The 23,068-nt window shown below is 45.2% G+C and overlaps 1 protein-coding gene across 1 annotated transcript; it reads left to right on the forward strand.

Moving 5' to 3' along the window:
- The first annotated feature begins 382 nt into the window (after positions 1-382).
- Positions 383-21,133, forward strand: FAM76A (family with sequence similarity 76 member A). The gene is given in 13 exon segments (XM_038377252.2): positions 383-631; positions 1,348-1,411; positions 2,376-2,386; positions 3,200-3,253; positions 4,041-4,094; positions 4,096-4,131; positions 4,133-4,195; positions 5,175-5,306; positions 5,308-5,333; positions 6,281-6,367; positions 15,074-15,209; positions 16,332-16,433; positions 19,151-21,133. Coding segments are annotated over 13 exon segments (1,086 nt in total). The 5' UTR covers positions 383-397; the 3' UTR covers positions 19,238-21,133.
- The last annotated feature ends 1,935 nt before the right edge of the window (positions 21,134-23,068 follow it).

The raw sequence follows: 23,068 nt of genomic DNA on the forward strand, positions 1-23,068 counted from the left end.
ATCTACCCCCCTCCTGCTCTCCTTCCCCCCCCACATCTGCCCCCTCCTTCCCCACATCTACCCTCTCCCCACATCTGGCCCCTCCCCTCCGAAGCCTGCAGGCCCAGCCAGGCAGCCTTCATTGATTCAACGGATCTCCACCACTTCCGTTCCGGGTCGTTTATGGCGCGCGCGGGGGCTTCTGGGACCTTCCGGCCTCTGCGAGGCCTCCTCCCCTCGCGTGAGGCGCCGGATGCTGGAGGGAGCCCCCTGGACGCGGCCAGGGTGACGTCACCGCGCCGTCCCCACCCCGGAAGGGAGACTCCCCGGTTGACGTAAACACTCCCGCTCTACCCAACCCGAAGGACCCTGCGACGTGCCCCGCCCTCTCACACAGGAGTGGCACTCCGGAAAACCAATGGGCGCCGTGAGACGGCTTCGGCCTGCGCGCCGTTGCCCGAGGACGACGTTAGCGACAGCCAATGGCGGTGACGCGTGTGGCAGCCCCGCCTCATTGCTACCCGTCCGCCCGTCCCGGGTTAGGCTGCGCCTGTCAGTGGGGGCGGCGGGATGGCGGCGCTTTAACGCTTGTACCAAGTGCCACCAGCGCTTCTCCTTCGAGGCGCTGAGCCAGGGGCAGCAGCTGTGCAAGGTCCGGGGGGATGGGGGACTTGGGGGTCCATGGGAGGGGATTGGGGGAGCCCTGGGAAGGGGTGGTGGCCATGAGGAGAAGATGGGGGCAGGGGGAGGAGTGGGGGAGCCCTGGGAAGGGGTGGGGGGCCCTGGGAGGAGTGGGGGAGGGGATGGGGGATAGTGGGCTCAGGGGGAGAGCCCTGGAAGGGATGTGGGCAGTGGGAGGAGTGGGGGAGGGGATGGGGTCACAGGAAGGGGATGAGGCCCTGAGGGGAGTGGGGGAGGGGATGGGAGATAGGGGGAGCCCTGGGAAGGGATGGGAGTATGGGGAGGGGATGGGGTCACAGGAAGGGGTGAGGCCCTGAGGGGAGTGGGGGAGGGGATGGAGATAGGGGGATCCACTGGGAAGGGATGGGAGTATGGGGAGGGGATGGGGTCACAGGAGGGGATGAGGCCCTGAGGAGTGGGGGGAAAAGATAGAGGGCCCCTGAAGGGAGGGGATGAGGGATTGGGGGGAGCCCTGGAAGGGATGGGAGGAGTGAAGGATGGGGACGTGGCCCTGGAAGGGATGGTGCCCCCTGGGAGGATGGGGAGAGGTGTGGGCTCTGGAAGGAGTGATTGCCATGAAGAATACTTCTGCCTTTGTCCAGATGTTCTGTTGTTGTGTTTGGGGAGGATTGTTGATCTTTGGGGAACGTGTGTGGTAGAAGCACTAACTCTTCTTTTTTGCCGCAGGAGTGTCGAATCGCTCAGCCCATTGTTAAATGCACATACTGTAGGACAGGTTCCAACAGGAAAGGTAATTTTGCTAACTTAAACACTGGACAATAAAAAGTAGTTGGCATCTTGCTTCTTTAATACATATCCCCAAATAGTCCCACTTCAGTATCTTGATTCTCTCAGCATGTCCCTTTTCTGTGTGTGAATGTAGCATTTATTGACAGCCCTGGAAACTGAAATTTTCCATAGACTATGTACAGCAGAAGCAGTACCAATACAGCTTCACACACACTGGCCCACTAAAGTATCTTAACCCTGATCTTTAGGTATCCCCCGTAAAGACTAAGGAGACAGTTTGGTGACTTTGAGAGTTCTGCTGAGGAAAGTGAACATGGTATGTTAGTGCCAGTTGGCGCAGGGGTTTGTAATGTGGGAACAAGACTGAGAGCTACCAACCTAATTTCACATAAGCCAATGAGCAACCATCTGTTGTAATAGCTTTGGGTACTAGTGGGCTATGCTGTTTATGAACTGGCAACTTAAAGGTGAAAGGCTTTATATCCTGTTACCAAAGCCCTGAGCCATCCTTTCTCTCTGCTCCTGTTTTCTGTAGCAAAATGTTCCTGACACTAAACTCCTGTCCTCCTCTCCTTCCACTGGTGATTCTTTGTGTCCATAACCCATATGCCATTTGGGTTACAGCAGCCCATTCCTTGAAACCCTCATCATGCCCCTTGTGTTGTGCCTTCAATCATCCAGCACTCTGTCATACGTGCCTGAGTGCTTGTAGGGGAGCCAGTGTTGTGCCCCTTCATGATGCTCTAATCATAGCCCCAATCTCTGTCAGGCAGATGCATTCTGTGTTCTTGATTTTGCAGCATGGTGCGTGGCATTTCTTCCTGGGCGGTGCTCAGCTGTATCTTTCAGTGAAGTGCCTGGGTGCTCCTGGAAGCTGTTCCCCTTTTTGTGTTTTGGCATGCAAAAATGATTCTTCTTCTCTATGCTGTAGCGTAAATACCTGTCTTGTCCTTCTGCATTTGCAGTAGTAAACATGGTATTCTGTTTGGTTTTAATTTCATTTTTGTGAATATATGAAAAAGAGGGACCAATGATCCCAGGAGCCACTGAGCATATTTCATGCAGGCAGTGTGCAAGGTGGTTCCCTGTTTTTCCATCCTGCGGATTGAGTCAATGAACCTCAGTCCTGATCTGCATCAACCCTGCTATTCTAGTGCTTCTCTCTCCGGTACTGAGATTATCACTTGTGCCGAGTCATGTAGTTTGATGCTGGTTAAATGTCCGCTTCAGCTTAGCTGGTGACCAACTAACTCATTTTGTTGGTGACCATAATCCCAACTGAGCAAATACGTGCATAAATTAAAGGCTGAGGTTCTTATTAAATAAAGGGGCTGCCTTATGAAAATGCCTCTTTCAATATACCTCACTGTAGTAGATTATCATCACCAGGCAGGATAGCAAATACATTTTATATAAAGAAAAGGAGTACTTGTTGAACCTTAGAGACTAACAAATTATTAGAGCATAAGCTTTCGTGAGCTACAGCTCACTTCATCGGATGCATTCCGATGTAGCTCATGAAAGCTTATGCTCTAATAAATTGTTAGTCTCTAGGTGCCACAAGTACTCCTTTTCTTTTTGCGAATACAGACTAACACGGCTGCTACTCTGAAACCTGACATTTTATATAAAAGCCACTAGTGAACATGAATACAAAAATCCTGCCAGGAGAGTTGTATAGTTAGGGGAGAATTTAGCTCTCAAGCACAGAGGGCTTAAATCTGTACCCAGATATTGCTGACACAGTTATACTTCATTCTTGCTTTTCCTTAATCTTTTGTTTTAATAGCAAACCAACACAATATGCAAGAAATGTGCTCAGAACGTGAAACTCTAGGGAACGGTAAGTGCCGGGGACTCTCCCATCCACCCTCAGAATTATAATGCTATTGCCATTGTCTTTCTATCCGAAAATGTGTTACAGCCTGTCTATGTAGGGTTACCTCACACACTACTGAATGCAGTGCCCTTTTTGGGTGAAACATAAGATACTTTTTTATGGTGATGGCAAATACTTCACATGAGTTTAGGACAGCAAGTGATCTATTCCATATCCATTTGAAACTAAATGGGGGATTTAGGGAAATCGGAATGTGATAACCTAAATTGAAATTTGTCCAGGAACTGGAATAAACTTTCTTCCCTTTGGGGATGAATTTGAAGCTTAGGGTCCTGACCACCTGTCTTAAAGATCCCTGGCACCTTATGCAGAAGTCAGCATAATTCAGGTATCCTGGCCAATCACATATACTGCAATTAGTAGTTTAGATGCCTGATCCCTTGGTTGTATCTAGATCCGTGGCCTCCAACTTTTGGATTGCACACCCCCAGGGCCAGCTCTAGGGATTCAAAAAAAGGAAAAAAAAAGAGCTGCCTCCGGCGTGCTGCCGAAGACGGAGCAGGGAGAGCCGGCTGCTGCCGGTGTGCCGCAAAGAATCAAAGGTCCAGGAGCGCTCCTCCTGCCGTGCACCCCCAGGGATGGCTTGCACACCCCCCGCTTTGGAGACCACTCATCGTAGATACACGATAATCTTGAGTCACTATGAGATGGACTGTTTGAGTGATAGAAAAATGCACGTGCCATATATTTAAAAGCATTGCTACCTGTACAGTATCTGTCCCTTTTAAAGCCAAAACCATGCCAGTACTGCAACATAATAGCAGCATTTATTGGCAACAAGTGCCCAGCGCTGTACAAACTCGGAGAAGAAGTATGGGCCACCCTCTCTCCTGTGAACAGTGCAAGCAACAGTGTGCATTCGACAGGAAGGATGATAGAAAGAATGTAGTTTCTACGTAAAATGGGGCTGGAAAGGTGAAAGAACTAACCACAGTAACAGCTTATTCATCTTCTGCACAGAGTCACAGCAACAGTAACGTGTCAACTATAAAGTATTTCTGGCCAGCTTCAGAATTTACATTTGCAATGAGAGATGTTAAAACACTAGTTCATTGGATTACTTTATATTTTCAACACCGTAGTTCCTTGATCAGGTCTTATTCTGAACTGGAACTGAGTGTAGGTGCACACACAAGTGAGAAGGGACCCCACTCCAAAATGGGTGGTAGTCAAAATGGGCCCCAGGCCTATAGTTTTGGATGGTGTATAAATAGTTCCCACCATCTGGACAGAGCCCCATTAGAGCAGTAGGTTTCCACCTGTGGTCCATGGACCTGTTGATGTCGGCAGGCTATGTCTAATCCTTAAAGTTGAAGTTGTTGTTACCATAGGACAGTGGTTCTTAACCTGTCAGGATCCGCAGACTATGTCTAAGGGTTCCAAAGGGATCCGCACCTTCATTCAAAAATGTTTAGGGGTCCACAAATGAAAAAAGGTTGAAACCACTGAAACAGAGTATTAGTCTTCGGGTTCCCAAAGCATGTGCCTTGGAGTCTAGGTGTTGACCTTTGTGTTTATAAAAATCCGAATTGCACAGGATGTGATTTCTTGCTCTAAAATGTCCTGGGGAACATGTGATATAAACAAGCCAGAAGTGTCAGCTCAGAACAGATGGTAGCTGTGCCAAGTTTTTATCACTGTGACTTGCTGGCTGCATTGTACGGCAGTGTTGAATCAGTCAACCCTTTTCTACCACATCAGGGACCCCTCGAGTCACTGCGTGTGTGTTGTTTGTGACTGCATACCTTGGGTCTGTAAATCCTGAGTGTGGTTGATCTGAAGTTGCCATCAGCTACTTGTCTACTCTGTCTTGGGATGTGGGGGGGAAGCGAGAAGAAAATCCTCTGACTTCCCTCCCTTTCAGGTGGATGGGAAGCTGCTGTGCTGGCTGTGTACGTTGTCCTACAAACGGGTCCTACAGAAGACCAAAGAACAACGCAAACATCTAAGCAGCTCTTCACGGACAAGCCTGCAAGAGAAGGAGCAGTTCAGCAGGCCTCAGCAGTGGCAGCCACTACAACAGGTAACTTGCATGTAAATACTGCAAATATGCTCCGTTCTAGCACTTTACTCCCGCAGGAGGGCTGACTGAGGGCTGACTTGAAACTCATCAGACCCACTTCCAACAAAAGTGGGAGAAGTGTCTTGGACCTCACTACTGCGTAACTGGGGTGACTTTTAACATCGTTATGCATCTGTTTGCGTAAAGCTTGGATAATTCTGACTTAATGAATATGCAAACCCAGTATTTCTGACCTAAACTGCTAATAGTGTCACAACACTACTCAGTGAGATCTGTTTTACAGAACGTTTACTGACATGCTGTTTTCTCAAATAATTAAAGCTGCATTTGTCAAATTAATGACAGAAATGCATTAATTCATTCAGTAGCCTTGCTCTTCCAGGTGGCTGAAACTGGGATATAAAAAAGTGAAATGACTTGTCCCGATGACACAGCAAGTCAGTTGGCAGAGCTAGGACTCCTGACTCGACCACTAGACATGTTTCCCAGCATTCAAAATTGACTGACTCAGATCAAACACTGCAGCTGAGATCACCTAGGAGACTCTTGGTGATGATCCCTAGTTTGAACATCTGGGGGCTGCTGCTCAGGTATTCTCAGTGGGGACTTAGGATGAGCTGATCCTTTTGCATTGTGGAGTATATTACAGTTCTCGTTGACATTGGGTCAACTTAGATTTATTTTAAAATATATGGTTTTGGACAAAGAATGTTCATGTGCCCAGAAGTTTGATTGGCACATAGTATAAAATAACTCTAGTTTCTCTTTAAGGAATTATCTTTTATTTGGCCATCACTATGCTTGGAGCTCTGTTCTCTCTAAGCTTGTTGTGAGTGTGCTTTAGTGGGAGATGGTATTTATCTGTGCCTCTTTCTTGTTTCCAGACAGTCTCTGATTCACAGGCCTTTTAGGTTCTGACATGTATCTTCATTGTTTTTCCTTCATAGCCAGAAAACCTTATCCACCTCCTCTATTCAGAACGAAATTCCAAAGAAGAAACCCAAGTTTGAGGCCATATCGGCCAATGGTGACAGGTGAGCCAGTTTGTTGGGAAAGATGCCAGTGGGTGGTCTCATTTAAGTTTGTGTAAGAGAGAATTCAGTGCAACTAGCAGGATACTTATCTGACAGAATGGGGCTCTCAAACACTGGTACTGCAAGGGCTGCATTAGCAGCTTTCCGGGACCCCACAGACCAAGCCTACCTAGCACCTAAATGTACATTTGAAAATCAAAAGATGCCCAATGTTTGTACCTACTAGAAACTGCTTGTTGGTTGAGTTCACCAGCAGTTACAACCTGCAGCCTGGATCAGCTTTATCCTTACCCTGCAATGACAGGGGAAGGGTGGCCACAGGCTGCGTGATGGGCTCTGGTCTGCAGTTTGGGCTAGAACGTTATCTGTTAGAATAAAAGCTAGACTGCAGTCAGAATAAAGAATAGAATGCAGGGAGACAATCATTAGATGAGAGAATATAGAGAGAAATCTTATCTTCCCCCCTATCCTGGGAGAGGGAAAGTGATAAACAGCTTCCTCTGAACGCAGTGGACCCGATTCTGCCACTGCTATATGCATGCAGTTCCCATTGACATCAGAGCTTGCATGCAGCAGAACGGACCTCACTAGCTATATAAGGAGAGAGTGAGATGGATATTTTTTTTTTACACTCTTGTACATGCATATTTTCATTCCTCCCTTTCCTCTCTGATTCTCAGCGTTCCTTCCTCTCCCGAGATGCTTTGCCCCCCTACCCAGAGTGCCCCGTCCGTGTTGGTGCAGTGGGCTGCTTCCCAACAGAGTCCCGGTGCCCATCATTATCCTGTTTCTCAAGGCACTGACGTCCTGAAGTGAGATCACCTATTGTTTTCTCCCACCCCCGGTTGCCCTCCTGCCCTGGGAATTGTCTCACATATGGAAACTGTCCCCATCGATGGCTCTGCTTCCAAACTGCATTGAATTGGGAATATAGAGCACAATGTAGGCTCATTAGTGCCAGAGAGTCTTATTAAGTCTGTTGAAGTCACTGGTAAAGTGCTCACCGTCCATATCAGTTGTTCATCATTTAATTCCAAATCACCTCTGTCCTAAGGACACCTGTTAGCCCATTGTCTTTGGCATTTCTTACATCATTAGCCAAAGCGTGAAACTGAGTTTAAAGAATTCTTTAGGGTGTAGCGGTTGCACAATTCTTTAAACTGAATTTAATGCTGATTGACAGGAGATTGAATGCCTCCTCCCCCTGGCCAGAACAGGTACAGCACAAACAGTAGTGCTGCAAGCTGCCCTCTACCAGTGCACCTCAACCTTAACCTCTAGGGTGCTCTATTCAATCTTTGGCACCTCTGCTGAGGCTGCCAACCGTGTTGTAGGACAGTGCCACTTGTGATGGTAGAACTTTTTAAATATCTGCTCGCTAGGAACTGGAGTGAGCTCCTTTAATTCATTTCACATAAACTACTGAGCAGCCATTATCTGGTAACAAAGCTTGATTACACGTTATCTGGAAGCAAAAAGGCTCCATGTCCTAATACGAATTCCAGTCATCCATTCAAAAAAAAACTGATGATAAATAAATCAAATTACTTCATTTCAGTTTACTCTTGTACCATATCTTGTTCTCACTTGAAAGCCCTGGTAGGCTGTGATCCTCACCACAAACTTACTCTAGTTTTAGAGAAATTCAATTAATAAGTATATATAATTAGCTACTGCTCCTAAGTTCCAACGGTGGGCTCTGTGTTGTCCAAGACTTAAGTTGCAGCCATTTTAAATATATGTGACTCTGTTGCTGTGGGGCAACAGTCACACTTAGTGGCTAGTGAAGTTTAATCCTGGGACTGTATTTCCTTGTTTTTTCAAAACAATAGTTTAATTCTATGATGCAGCTGCCCCTTCTTTAACTTAGAGGTGTGGCCCACAAAGACTGCTTCTACATGGGCGACCCCTCTGTTTTACAGCTGAGGGCAACTGTGTCTTTATGCAGAGTAGGCTGGCCTTGGGCTCTAGGCAAATTGCCAATGCAGCCTAGGCAAAATTTGTGTGTTCTTGGGCTCAGTGAATTGGTAGCAATCCCTTCGTGGTCCAGCTTATCTCTACTCTTCACCTTTGTTGGCTTTCCATCCTGGTAGATGCAGATGGGTACTCCTCTGGGCTTCATAGATTCGTGTTTAGTATCTCTGAGTTGATGATTATCATGTTCTGTCACACGTGTATTGGGGATTGTTGAGTGACAATTGAGTTATTTATTTTAAAAAGTCTCATTCTGGAGTTTTTATAGTTAATTTGGAGGGTGAATTCTACTGTGCAGGGAGCGGAGAGGCTGACTGTGCTGGCAAGAGCTGGGCATAGCATAGGCTGAAGTTAGGTATCATCACCACCCAGCTCTGTCAGGGCAACTCAATACTGTCCTGCAACAAATTCTACCTTAACGAGTCCTACAACTCTGAAGTTGGACCTCACTCAGTTCACTGCTCTTCCACTCGTGGGTCCCAAACAGCTCTAATGGTGTGTTTCCCACCTTGACTTGAGCACCTGTTGTTAGTCCAATCCTGAGCCACCTCAAACAGGTGTGCCAGAGCACCTCAATCCTGGCCCACTGCACACCCCCATAGCTTCTTCCTGAATAGAGGCTACCTAATGTGTGTCCACGGTTCAGGTCAATTGCACCTGTATTCCCCCTTCATGATTCCTTAAGAGCACCGACTCTAGGCTCCCAACTCCACAGCTGTCGCCTCTCTTGGGCAGAGACCCGTCTTTCTCCTCCTGACTGGGTTTTGCCAGGCTTCACAGTTCCCTGCCTTCACTGTGATATCCCCAGCAAGCCAGACTGTCTAACCAGGTCAGCATCTGCATTTTGCTCGAAGGTGAAAACATTACAGAGAAAACACACTAAGAACAATAAAAGAACCTACATGCATGCTAATAAGCTTACCATAGATCACTCCCCAATTCCAGCAGAGTCTCTGGTAGGAGTTTTCCCCATGGTTACAAGTTGATAACAGCCTTAGCTCAGAACTAGAACACTCATGAATAGTTTCGTCTATCCTTTCCTTGGGCCTTTGATCTTGAGATTCTGGGAAAAGGTGATCAGCAGACAGAGTCCTCTCCTGGGGCATAGCTTTAAAAGGCTGGGGTTTTGCATTGTGGTGGTAGGGAATTTGCATTCATCTCCCACTAGAGATTCCTCTGGCAAACCACTTTGTCCCAAAAATTCTTGTCAAGTCCATTGTTCAGTACAGTCCTTTGAAGTGCATAACATTCCCAGGGTTCACATAATCTCTTTCCCCAAGAGAGGTTACATGCAGTCCCAGCCCATGACAATACATAATCTTTGCATTTAATACAATGGATCCCAGTTACTTAAACTTAATTAAATAAGGTTTTTCAAGGATATTGCATGAAATTGCCGTATTTGTCTCAATGTGGTCTTACGATATAGGCAAATGTTCACAGTGGATTAGATTAAAACACCCGCACTTCTTTCACTTGTGACCACTGAAGGAGTCCAGTTCCAAGACATGAAAAGCTGGCATGCTGACTCACTATACCCCTGGGCCATCTCTTAAGCACAGAAAGATCATAAAAACCTTTATTTGATCCTTGTAGGTGGGCCCTAAGACACAAATTTGTTCACCCATATTGTCATGAGGGAATACTGAGCAGTAAATGCTATTAAATAAAAATATTCCCACATGCACAAAATTTCTGTGCTTATATTTAAAGTACTCAGTTTGCAGACATGGAGAGGGTGGTTTGGGGTGAACTGCTTCTGCTTTGATGTAGTTAAATCAACCTTAGGCCAAGCTACTACTTCTGTTTATAAAATATTGTTTAGGCAGATTTTTCATAGTTGGGAGGAAATTTCTAAGTTATTTTAGTGTAATTTGAATGTTGACCTTGACAACATCCCTTTAAACCAGCCTGACTTTAGTAGCAATGTCTCCAAACAACTGAAACATCATCCCTGAGAAAGGCATTGGATGTAGGAAAGGAGTGTCACCCCCTGAATTGGGCCCTCCTAAAGTGTGCAGGGATCATTGTACCACGGTTTGTATATGTCAGGGGTATATTTTGGTTGGACTTCTTAAGAGACTCTTTTTACCCAAAAAAAAAAAAAAGTGTTTTATTGTTTGTTTGTTTTTCAGTTTTATTTCTAATTTTGTAGCTAACTTTGTAGCTTCCATTCCTAACTTGAAGTTAGGGTTTGAGATTCACTCAAGACAGGGAAAGGAAACCCTTCTCCTATTGACATGACTTTAAAAAAAGTACCTCTGATTTTTTTTTTCCACCTTGAAGTAATTGCAGAGGCATGTTACAGCAATTAGATCTCTGAATACCTGATTGTGCACACAGATGAGATAGGCAGATGTCTGGCCACTCTGAAATACACACAGTTTGCACCTGCATAATTACCCCCCACTGTCTGTTTCTAGACACCAAACTCAAGGGTGAGTTGAGGCTCTTTTTCAGTTTGGGGCCTCTGTCTTTACTTGTGACTTGCCAATATTTGTTAGTGATGCAATAGGATGAGAACCTCTCTTTAAAACTGTCTCAAAATCTCTCCCTTTAGTTCTCTGCTGAGTGGAGCAGATGGGTCTTTCTTCCCGTCTCCTCTTCTGCCTTAATAAGTTCTCTTGGCCAGGAGCAAACCAGGGAGTGCAGAATTTCATGAGTGGGTGGCCATGGGAAGTCTGAATCTCCTGGCAATGTTTATTACCTTGGGATACAACAGGAGGATTCATGAAGCAAACTTGGAACCATAGTGATTATCTTCAAGAACTGTTGAAGGACAGGTGAGGTCCCAGAGGACTGGAGAAGGGCAAACATAGAACCTATCTTTAAAAAGGGGAACAAAGACCAGGGAATTATAGACTGGTCAGCCTAACTTCAATATCTGAAAAGATACTGCAACAAATTATTAAACAATCAATTTGCAAGCACCTAGAGGATAACAGATCGATAAAGAGCAGCCAGCGTGGATTTGTCAAGAACAAATCATGGCATATCAACCACATTTCCTTCTTCGACAGAGTTACTGGCCTAGTGGATGGAGGGAAGCAGTAGATGTGATATATCTTGATTTTAGTGAGGCTTTCGACGGTCCCACATGACATGATCACACACAAACTAGGGAAATGTGGTCTAGATGTAGTTACTGTAAGGTGGTTACACAGTTGCTTAAAAGGCTGTACTCAAGAGTAGTTATCAGTAGTTATCGCTATCGGACTGGGAGGATGTATTTAGTGGGATCCTGCAAGGGTCTGGTACTAGTTAATATTTTCATTAATGACTTGGATAATGGAGTGGATATTATACTTATAAAATTTGCAGATGACACCAAGCTGGGAGAGGTTGTAAGCGATTTGGAGGACAGGATTAGAATTCAAAATGACTTTGACAAGTTGGAGAATTGGTCTGAAATCAACAAGATGAAATTCCATAAAGACAAGTATAAAGTACTACTTTGTGCATTTAATCTTTTTTTTTCTCAATTACAAAATGAGGAATGACTGGCTCAGTGGTAGTACTGCTGAAAAGGATTCGGCAATTATAGTGTGAATAAATACGAGTCAATAGTGTGATGTGGCTGTGAAAAATGCTAATATCATTCTGGGGTATATAATAGGAGTGTTGTATGTAAGACATGGGAGGTAGTTGTCCCACTCTACTCAGCACTGGTGAGACCTCACCTGGGGGACTGTGTCCATTTCTAGGTCCCACAGTTTAGGAAAGATGTGGACAAACTGGAGAGAGTCCAGAGGAGAGCAACTAAAATAATAAGAGGATTAGAAAACCTGACCTGTGAGGAAAGGTTAAAAAAAAATGGCATGTTTAGTCTTGAGAAAAGCAGACTGAGAGGGACCAGAAAAGTCTCCAAGTATGTTAAGGGCTGTTTTAACAATAGTTCTCCAGGTCCACTGAAGGCAGGACAAGAAGTAATGGGCTTAATCCACAGCAAGGAACAGAGATTTAGGTGAGATATTGGGGAAAACTTTGTAATTATAGGATAGTTGAGCACTGGAATAGGCTTCTAAAGGAGGTTGTGGAATCTCTGTCGTTGGAAGTTTTAAAGACCAGGCTGGACCTTTCAGGGATGGTTCATGTTTCCTTGGTCCTGCCTCAGAACAGAGGGCTGCCCTTGATGACCTCTCAAGGTTCCTTCCACCCTGCTTTTCTATGATTCTGTGTGCCCCTCGTGGCCAAGGAATGGAGTAGGATAGGGAAGGGCTTACTTGTAAACAGGCAATTCAGTGAAGAAACTTGGCTTTCCCCCCAGAGAGAGTATCTTAGTTTTTGCTCTCCTCTCTCCCTCAGCATGTCTGTGTGGTGTGTGGGAAGCCTGAAGCTCTTGTTCAGAGAGTGGAGATGCTAAGAGTGACATTACTGCATTGTGCACATGTATAAAGGTGCTGGAGGCTGCTTTGCTTCCCTCACTCGAATCTGAAAAGGAGTACTTGTGGCACCTTAGAGACTAACTAACAAATTTATTAGAGCATAAGCTTTCGTGAGCTACAGCTCACTTCATTGGATGCATTTGGTGGAAAAGTTTTTTTTTTTCCACCAAATGCATCCGATGAAGTGAGCTGTAGCTCACGAAAGCTTATGCTCTAATAAATTTGTTAGTCTCTAAGGTGCCACAAGTACTCCTTTTCTTTTTGCGAATACAGACTAACACAGCTGCTACTCTGAAACCTGTCACTCGAATCTGGTATCTGTGTGTCGTATTGCAGAGAAGTAGCACATTACAACGTTCTGGGATGCAGGCTCTCGTTAAATGCTCAGTATAGACAAAGACTGGCCATGTAGAACATATGGGTGTTATCCCCAGCCAGCTGACATGCAGTTAAATACATCTTCTTGTCTATACCAAGCATTCAACATCAGTTAGTTAACGTGTTCTGTGACAATACGACTCTCTAATTCAGATAAACCCCCACAGATCTGCAGTATTAAGCTTCCCTTTCCTCCCTGGCCAGGACTTCTTTCCCATCCCAGCAAGGCTGTCCTGTTACTTTATGGCCTGCACAACTCAATTCATTGAATTTCTCCCCTTGGATTCTCAATAGGATGCTTCTACACCACACACACCACGTAAGAGAGGAAAAGCCTTTCTCCAGCACATCCCAGAGACCCTGTCCCATTATTCCAAACTATGTCCAATTAGATTCTGTCTTTTCAAAGTACTGAAGAAACTCCCTTGGGAGGTAGGCATCAGATACTCTTATTTCCATTTTACAGATGGATAAACTGAGGCACGGGTGATGTAAATTGTCTCAGGCCACAGACTGAATCAGTAACAGTTACATTAATAATCTGGTGATCGTTGGCTGTCAGTGCACAAGGCCACACTGCATTTGCCTTAGACTCTACCAATACTAGGGCCGAATGCACAGTCCAGATATATGGTCCAGATGAGATACTTGCATTATTTATTATAAATTTTCAAATAATTTATACAGCAGCAATAGCATGTATATTGGGAAACTCTATTCCTTAGCACCAAGGGGTAATTGTTAGACATATTATAAAGACAGACTAAACAGTACAGAAGGTGGTGGCTAGGTAGATACTTGTGGCAGGGGATCATCTTTGTTCTAAGAAGAAAAGGAGTACTTGTGGCACCTTAGAGACTAACAAATGTATTGAGCATAAGCTTTCGTGAGCTACAGCTCACTTCATCGGTGAAGTGAGCTGTAGCTCACGAAAGCTTATGCTCAAATACATTTGTTAGTCTCTAAAGGTGCCACAAGTACTCCTTTTCTTTTTGCGAATACAGACTACACGGCTGCTACTCTGAATCTCGCTTTGTTCTGTGTTTGTACAGTGCTTAGCACAACGGGGGTGTCTGGTCCATGACTGGGGGATCCTGGGTATTCTTGCAATGCACACATATGGTTTACCAGAGATGGGGACTGTGTGCGTCTTGCCCAAACAAGCTGTCAGCCAGCCAGCCAGCTAGATTCATAATGTCTGAGGGTGTGTGAGTGGTATCCCAGAAGTGTATATCTTCCCTTCACTCTTTTCCTCTTCCTGAATAGTCTTTGATGTGGTAATGAAGCTTTTCTCCAAATCATTGTGCCATGGCTGGAATCAAAATACAAAAGCCTAATGCATCTCTTCCTGTTTTCCCCTGAGATAACTTTGGCTGTAACCTCCGTGTGCTCTTTCTATTGTTTGTTAAGTTAGGGGGTTCATTTGTTACTTTTTCCCTGTTCCAGTTGTTTATCAGGGCCCTGATTTGCATTTAGTGAAAAGGTTCTCCTGCCGCCCCGGCCCTCCCCCCCCCCCCCCCCCCCCCCCCCCCCCCGCCATGGACTCCCTGTGACCTATAGAGGTTCCTAGGTGATTGCATTTGAATAATGAAAGTTTCATTAACTCATTGAGTGCTTTTCCATACCTCTTGGTTTGAAAATGGATTGTTTCCATGCAAGTAAAGGTAGTCTCAGACACTAATGGTTGAAAACATGCCTAACAGTCCCCCATCCTTTCTTACTGAACGCTTAATATTAAACTTGTCAAGATACAAATTATATTGCATATCAGGACATCAGCCATCCTGCCATGTGACTATCTCTGAATTCCCATAGTGTCTGGTTACAAGGTTGTAGGTAACTTATGTAGCCTTTGAATGGATGAAGTTATTCAGATGTCTCTATCTGCGATGTCATCTGTGAAAGGGCTTCCATGTACTGGTGAGTAGAAGGGTGTTTGATGAGATTCTTTCTCTTCTCTCTCTTGCAGCTTTTCTCCAGACCTTGCCCTGGACTCCCCTGGCACAGACCATTTCGTTATTATCGCCCAGCTGAAGGAAGAAGTGGCCACTCTGAAAAAGATGCTGCACCAGAAGGATCAGATGATCTTGGAGAAAGAGAAGAAGGTACAGCCCTGGACCGCTTCCACACAAAAACTGCAGAGTGAATTATGAACAACTTACTTAAAGGTCTTTACCTTGCACGTTGTACAGTGTCTGTCTGTTAGCCTTGTGGAAACCAGCTACCTCTCAGGTGGGTGTTGTCTGCAAGCTGGTTAATTTCCAGGGTTAAAGAGCCAGGCACTGTGGCAGGAAGGAAGGTGGCTTTCTGGCTGTTTGGAGGTGGGTGGGCCAGGATTGCAGAGAGGATCAAATTCTGACCATCCACTGCCACACAATGAAGATTACCCCTTTTTTCCTTTGCCTTGTACTCCCAGTATGCCCAGCCGTATGTGCTGCCAGTTCTTGACGACTGCTGGAGTCCAAGAATTGGCAGTAGGCAGGTAGGTGCATGTGGGGTTGAGTCCAAGAAAGCCCATAGCTGCTCTGTGTGCATAGGTAGATCAGGCAACGCTCAGACAAGCCTCAGTCCCAACCTGTGGCACCCCCTGCTTTGGCACTCCTGATTCCCAGGCAGCTCTGCTGACACACCTCAGCTCTGGCTGCTTTCACAGCATGGTGTGAGAATCATCTTTCTTACTCAAAGTATTCCTAATAATAGTCACACCTTACTTAGCACGCTACAAATGTTAATTAATCCACGTCCACAAACTCCATTATTAGGTGGGTAAGTAAGTATCATTATCTCCATTTGACAGAGAGAGAAACTGAGGCACGGAATGGTTAGTGGCCTGTTGGTGCTCAGCAGGGCAGAAATGAATAAGAGCTATCAGAGCTCAGCCCCTCTGAAAATCAGGCTGCAGATTAATTGCCCAGAGTCACAGAATGCACTGGGGTTACTAAAGATGCACCTATGCTGGGCCCTGCCTGGGTCCCACCTTAGGTATTAGCCTCAGCTCTTGGTGCATGTCCTCTGGCCTGCAGTTGGGTAGTAAATGTTCCGAACCCTCCTTGGCCTACAAGATCGCAGTGTTAACCCACATGGTGCCTCTCTGAATGTGTTCCTTTCTCCAAGGTGGCTTCTACAGAGACATTTTCCAGGGCAGGACAGCTGTTCGGAGTGAAGGAATCTGGACACATCCCTTTTCTCCTCACTCATCCAAAAGCTGCTTGCTTGTTTCTCCTTAGATCACAGAGCTAAAGGCCGACCTGCAGTACCAGGAATCCCAGATGAGGGCAAAAATGAACCAAATGGAGAAGACACACAAGGAAGTCATGGAGCAGTTACAGGTGATGGCATTTCTATTCTAATGTGCTGGGGTTGCGATCTTCGCAGGAGTGACTGAGATCACTGCCTAGATCAGAACACTTCTCAGGCTTCCACCCACACAGCTCTGCTAATGCCTTTCAATCCTGACCTGAAGTTCTGCCTGTTCGAATAGGACTCAGCCCCCACAGTGCTCTGCCAGTGCACCTGAATCCTTCTAGCACCCCCCCTTGCTATTCTCTTTCTGGGCTCAGTTTTATTGTATCCTCTGCAAACTGGATGGGAATCATGAAACACATTTTACTTATTACCAAAGTCAAGCTTGAACCCAGGTGTCAAGACTGTAAGGCCTATTTAACCACCCATTGCACCACCGAGCTCCTGATTTGATTTATTAGCTCAGTAGCCAAGGAGAACAAAGCCTAACAACAAAGGTTAGTGCTTTTGTTAGACTAAATAGATATAATTGTAAAGAAGTCTGTGAGCTTGTAGGAAATATCCTTTTTTTTTTTTGGTCAGGCCATGAAAACTGTATATAGGCAGAGGTAAATTCTGGTCTGCAGTATGTCAAAGGGGAATTGGTTAAAAGAAAGAAATCATATATGGGTGCAAAAGTTCATCTCCTTAATTACTCTGTCTGGCATTTACAATCGGCTAAAGCTCTAGCTATGAGGGGAAAAAAAAACAAAAAACAAAGGTGCAGATAAGATACAGCAGAATATGTTCTTTCCCCATCACCACATGCCCAAGTTAATTATTAGGGTAGGACAGGTTTTTGTAGATTACAGTTGCTGTCAGAAATCTATCAGTGCTTGTGAGTTCCTGTCCCTATGCAATTTCTTAAGTTGTCTAAGACTATCCCAGGCTTTGAGCAGTCATGTTATGGATGGGGTTGAGACACCTTCTTTTAGAACTGAAAAATTAGGAGACTGGATGGCTTGTGGGGCTGGTAATGGAAATCAGAGCCCATAATCTCTTATGTTGTCTGCTTGAATCTTCCCAAGTGACCCAAAATTGTTCCCCTTTGCAGGCTGTTAGGTGGCTTGTGTAGAATGAGTTGACATTCTCATTCCAGTTCCTAGTAGACAAATGTTCATGTTACATGTTGCCACAAACTGGTTGCCTTTGTTGGCAGTTTCAGCAGAGAAGCCAAGGGGGACTGAGCTTCCTTTTATCTCTTGAGACAGTCCCTCCAGATCAGGGCAGAAGCACATCTGTCCGGCACAATGTGGGGAAACTGGCAGTGCCCCAGCTTGTACTGTACCTCTTCTGTGGCTGAAGAGAGGACTTCAGTCTCCAAAGTTGTCAGTCCAACACCTTTCAATAGCACCAAACTTGCTCCATTTTAAAATAAAAAAAGAATCAAATAACTGAGCTGGCTGGCCCTCGCATACCTGCCATTCCAGGGTGGAGAGGTGTGTATGTTTATACTTAGCTCTAAATGAGACAGCCCAGAGCTTGGTCGTTCCAGTGTCTGAGTGTAAAACTTCAGCTAACATTGGCAGAGGTTTTGGAAACTCTTACTTTGGAATCATTGGAGAAAAAAAGTTCAGATGGTAGCAATGTATAGCAGGTATCTGGAAGTGTTCATAAGATTCACTTAAAAAAAAATCTTAAATGTCCTCTTTTTTCTGGGGGAGCTCAGGTTTGTGTGGTTGCCTCTGTTCTTAAAAGCTTGAAGGAGGCAGAGAAATTCCTTTCTGCTCTAGCGCTGCATACGTGTAGCATCCATTCTCTTGTTTGTGATCCATCTGCCCAGGGCAGCTGGAGACTTGGCTCACACAAGTTCTCAGCTGTATGCCAGGGTCATTCTAGCACCCTGCATGCCCACTCAATGCAGTTTGCAAACTGAACCAGAACAGCCATGTCTGGCTTTGCATGCACACCACTATCATTAGCTTGTGCTGCACCAACAAGATAAGCAGAAGGCCAGAGAGTTTGGAGAGAGGTGATTCAGAGGCTTCGTAGTAATACAATGAAGCCTTTCGCTTCTAGTTGCCTGGTTTGAAGCCAGTCTAAGTTAGTAGTGACTGAAAGTTGTACCCCTGGCTGTTTGATGATTGATGAGAAATCATGTGTCTCATCTCTTGTTCACTGAGACCTGGATTCATGTCACAGAAATCACCAGTGCAGTAATGCTTCCTGGTGACATTGGCAGCCTTAGTAAAGAGGCTGAGAGTGAAACAGGCCAGGAACACTGATAGAGCCACTCACCCCTAGAGTTGGTCAGAGTGAAGAGAATTTGGGGGTTCAGTTTGGGGCGGGGGGGGGAGCTTGCACTGCCACTACCCATCCTGCACCTTGTTCTGTGGACTTTGGTCTCCAGAGCCCTTAATTCAGCATTTCTCACAAATAAAAAAATGAAAGGGGATGGGAGAAGGAACGGGAAGTTTCTCAGGCAACTCCCAGTGGAACTGAAAGGGCCCTCCCTATCTTGTCTAATGAAAAATCACTTAATCTGTTGTGCTTCATGATGGAAGCTGATTGCCTGCAGCACCTGGGAAGGAATTCCCCTCTCCTCCCATTTAGGTTGGTCAGGTACATTGGCATTTGCCTGTCTCTGCAGCATCAGGTGTTGCCAGCTGGTGGAAATGGAATACTGGCCTTGCTGATGTGATCCAGTACAGCAATTTCTACATCCCTTTGGTCTGCATGCAGAAAGCCAGCTGTGCCTGTCCAGGTAGTTCTTGAGTAACAATGATCCATGCTATTAAAATACCCATTTTCACTGTGTTTCCAGGCCAAGAACAGAGAACTCCTGAAGCAAGCAGCTGCCCTATCCAAGGGCAAAAAGCCTGAGAAGTCAGGAGCAATAACCTCCCCTTAAAACAAAAACAAACTGGGACCTTCCCCAGCATTAACCCAGGAGGCCTGTCTGTTCGGCTGGAATCCAACCTCAGTCTTGTTACTATCCTATCGCTATGGACTCGATGGAACGCCTGGTGTGTGTTGCCTTTCGACAGCATGGTTGAGTGTGTCTGGTTTCAATATCTGTTGAATACTGTTATATAGTATAGTGATCCACAGGGAGCGGTGCCCCCACACATCTTGCTGTCCCCCATGCCCTGAACGAATAGTCTCCAGAAGAAACCCTGTTTGGAAAACAGGTATTACCACTGCCACTTCCTACATTAGAAAACCAGGGATCCTGTGATACTGGAGACCCATCTCTGCAGTTTAAAATCTGCTGGGCTGAGGCACAGTCCATTGTTGGCTGGTTTTCAGGCTTACCAAGAGCTTTGGGGGCACGGTGAGAGCTTTATTTTCAAGTGTTTTGTTCCTCCTTTCAAGGGAAGCTCTTAAATCGCCTTCCCCAAAGGGAGCAGGAGGCAGCACACTGATCGGCCTGGAGCAGTTACACTACCTTTCAAAAACTGTTCCAAAATCCAGGCTATAGATTCTCTTGGGTTTTTAAAATATTGGCTTGGCAAACCTAACTGCCTGTTTTGATAATTTTGGTTTGAGAGTCTTACAGAATAACCATATGGTGGCCCTGTGGGACTCTGGTTAGTGGCTTGTGCTAATCTAACTTCTCTGGCATGGCTTTCTGCAATAAAGGCAGAAGGAGAGCTTGAGGCTGTATTAGACGTGCTCTCCCCTCCCAAGTCCCGGATCAAGTTGATCCTTTTATATCTTCTCCTCTCCATCCCACTTCACTAACGTCAGATGTTACGAGAAGTGAGTTCAGTCAGGTCAATAGTGACACAAAGTAGGAAGTGCTTCTTGGGTGCTGGGCAGAGAAGCCCCCAACCTCCATTCCCAACAAAAGCCAGCAGGATAAAGAGCTGAAAAGGTTCTCTGCTTTTCTGAAACAGTCTGACTTCAGAGGCAAAGAGGCCATAAACAGCTCCAGTAAGGTCAGCTGGAATGTGTACTCCCAACCCACCCTCATTAGAGGAGAGCTGAGCTCTGCAGCTGTCTGAGCCCTGCCCTCAGGGCATCTCTTAGAGGGGGATAAAAAGCACTCTGCCATTAGGGGGGAAATGTGCAGCTGGGCTCTCAAGTCAGCAAGATCCAGGCCAGGTTACTCCATCGAATCCCACTGGCCAGCCCTATTCACACAATGTGAAGAGAGAGCTCAGGGGTTAGAGACCCTACCTCAGGGGGAGTAGGGGAAGGAAACAACCTTAATGTAGACAGGCACCAAATGGAAAGAGATGAGACACTGACCCTTTGAGACAGGGCTAGCTGCTCTAGGTGGGTTTTTATTAATCTTTTAAGTAGAGAGTTGCAATTTTTTTTAAGATGAATTTATTCAATGGCACTTTTCAGATGTTGTTAGCTTTGAGCGTGGAAGAGCACACTGAAGCATCAGATATTGTCATGTGGTTTTTGTTGTTTTTAAAAAGACTTTAGGATGCTAAGAAATCATTGCACTCTGCCAGAGTGTGACAGCTGGAAAAAAAACAACAACCCCACCTAATTTTATACTTCACATATTTTTAGAAAAAGTCTGAAATGTATCAATAGGATTTTTTTTAAAAATGGGGGCTTTGCTTCTTGGCTTCCCTCTGGACACAGAAATAATAATAGAGGGAGAAGGGCCTTGTATATACAATGTTGTTGGGTTTTTTTAATTGTGACACATTGATCATGCAACTGAGTAGCTGACGGTTGTAGTAATAACGTTGTTTCTTTGTATGTTTGTAATAATGGAGATTTTAAAGGGATGCTTCGATTTGTACAAAACTCCGACAAATGTTAAAAGTGTTTTAAAACAAAATCTTCTTGATCTGTGTGATATTTTCTGTTTTGCCTTTTTGGCTGAATCCCTAAAAGGGTTCCTTAGCTCTCACCTGGGACTGATTTGTCTGCTGATCCTGGCTGTGCTCTGAAGCACAATGGTCCTAGTGGCGCTAGTCACGGATGTAGTGTGTGTGGAGAATTGAACAGCATTTTCTTTAATTCGGCTTTCTTGTATTTTGGCTTCTATCTTTTAAATTCTGATAGTCAAGAATGAGTATCACTTAACCAGTTACATCCACACACTTCAAATTTATCCCAGATGTGCCAGACAAGAAGATCCTCATTCATTTGCTTCTCCAACCAGAATTGCTTCATGAACCAAAACTAAACAGGGAACAGCACTTAATAGGAAAAAAGACTAATGGGTAGATTTTCAAGGTACAATAGCAGATGCTTAATGACTATTTGTGCCTCTCCTCCTAGATCATCTGTTAGTAGGGTGGTCGAAAAAACACATTTTTGGTCAGGAGAAATTCCAATTCCACAAAATTTAATTTGACAACTTAACATTTTAAATTTGGAAATGCTGTCACAGTGCACCATAGGAGGAGTTGTGTGGGCGTCCCCTGTGTGTATTCTCCTCTGTAGACTGGATGGGCTCTTAGAGCCTCTGTAGCCATGATGGGCTCTTAGAGGGGGAAGGCGGTGCACATGGGAGGTGTAGTCTGGCCACAGAGCCCAGCCTGTGGAGAACAGGGACATAAAACAATCAAACTACTGCTTGCATTGAGCCACCCCCACAACATTTCCAATCAAATATTTTAGAGTTTGGGTTTGTTTTTCAAAGAAAATCCTTCCTCCCCCCCCCCCCCCCCCTGCAGAAAGCAGGCATTGTAAGTGCAATGTTTCATTGTGGCTAAAATTCATTTTTCTGTCAAACAGTTTTAATGAAAACTGACCAGCCCTGGCTTTTAGGGGGTAAGTGCAAAAGAGTCTGATGAAAAAAGAGATATTGACCATATGAACTGAAATATATTTAAAAATAAATTGGAGGTAGCTTGGCCCAAAGCACCACAGCCTGGTCTAATGTTATTGTTCAGAAGCAGTTGCCATCACAGCTTTTGAACCCCAGAGTGGGCAACATTGATTACATCTAAAGCACTTGGCTGTGGTCCACCAACCTTAGTAAAAGGAAAATGTGTGTGTTTTCTTTATGGCAGCTGTCAGGTCTCAAAGCCCTTTTCAAACACTGTGACTTGCTGGGGGCAGAGGGGGAGAAACTGGACACATGCTCAGTTTTCCCCTCTTATATGTTTATAGAAGTCCTGAAGGGGTTGGGTTTCTTTTTTAAAACGTACGTATGTTTTTCAACTGAAAAATTTCAAAATTGTATCTGGTTTTGCTGGAGCTCCAGTGCTCTAAGCTGGCTGAAGGGCCCTTTAAAGCTTGAGAGAGAAGGTAGTTTTTGCCCAGAGCCTAATTGTTGGGTGGTTCCCTATTAAGGATGACACAAGCAAAAGAAAACCACAATACAGCAATAACATTTACCATTTATATGGTGCTTTCTGAGTTCTGTGTAAATGTTATTTTATCCCTGCCTGCACCCAAGTTATGCCCACTTTACAGCAGCTAGGAAAAGGGGTTAGTGAATTCATTTGCTCAAAGCTACATGGAAAGTCAGTGGCAGAGTTGGCAATAAAATGCAGGACTTCTGAGTTCTGATCCATTGCTCTGATCCCTAGACCAAGCACTCCCTTTCAAAATCGCCATCCTGCCTTTCAGCCTATAAAGATATAGGGCTTGTACACGCTAGCACTGACGTTGGTATAACTTAAGTTGCTCAAGGGTGTGAAAAAGCCACCCCACTGTGCGACGTAAGTCACACACACCTAAGCACCGGTGGTACAGCACTATGTTGGTGGGGAGAGTTTCTGCCACCACATAGCTACCGCCAGTCACAGAGGAGGATTTA

Source organism: Dermochelys coriacea, chromosome 19 (assembly GCF_009764565.3).
Source record: "Dermochelys coriacea isolate rDerCor1 chromosome 19, rDerCor1.pri.v4, whole genome shotgun sequence".
NCBI classification, from domain to species: domain Eukaryota; kingdom Metazoa; phylum Chordata; order Testudines; family Dermochelyidae; genus Dermochelys; species Dermochelys coriacea.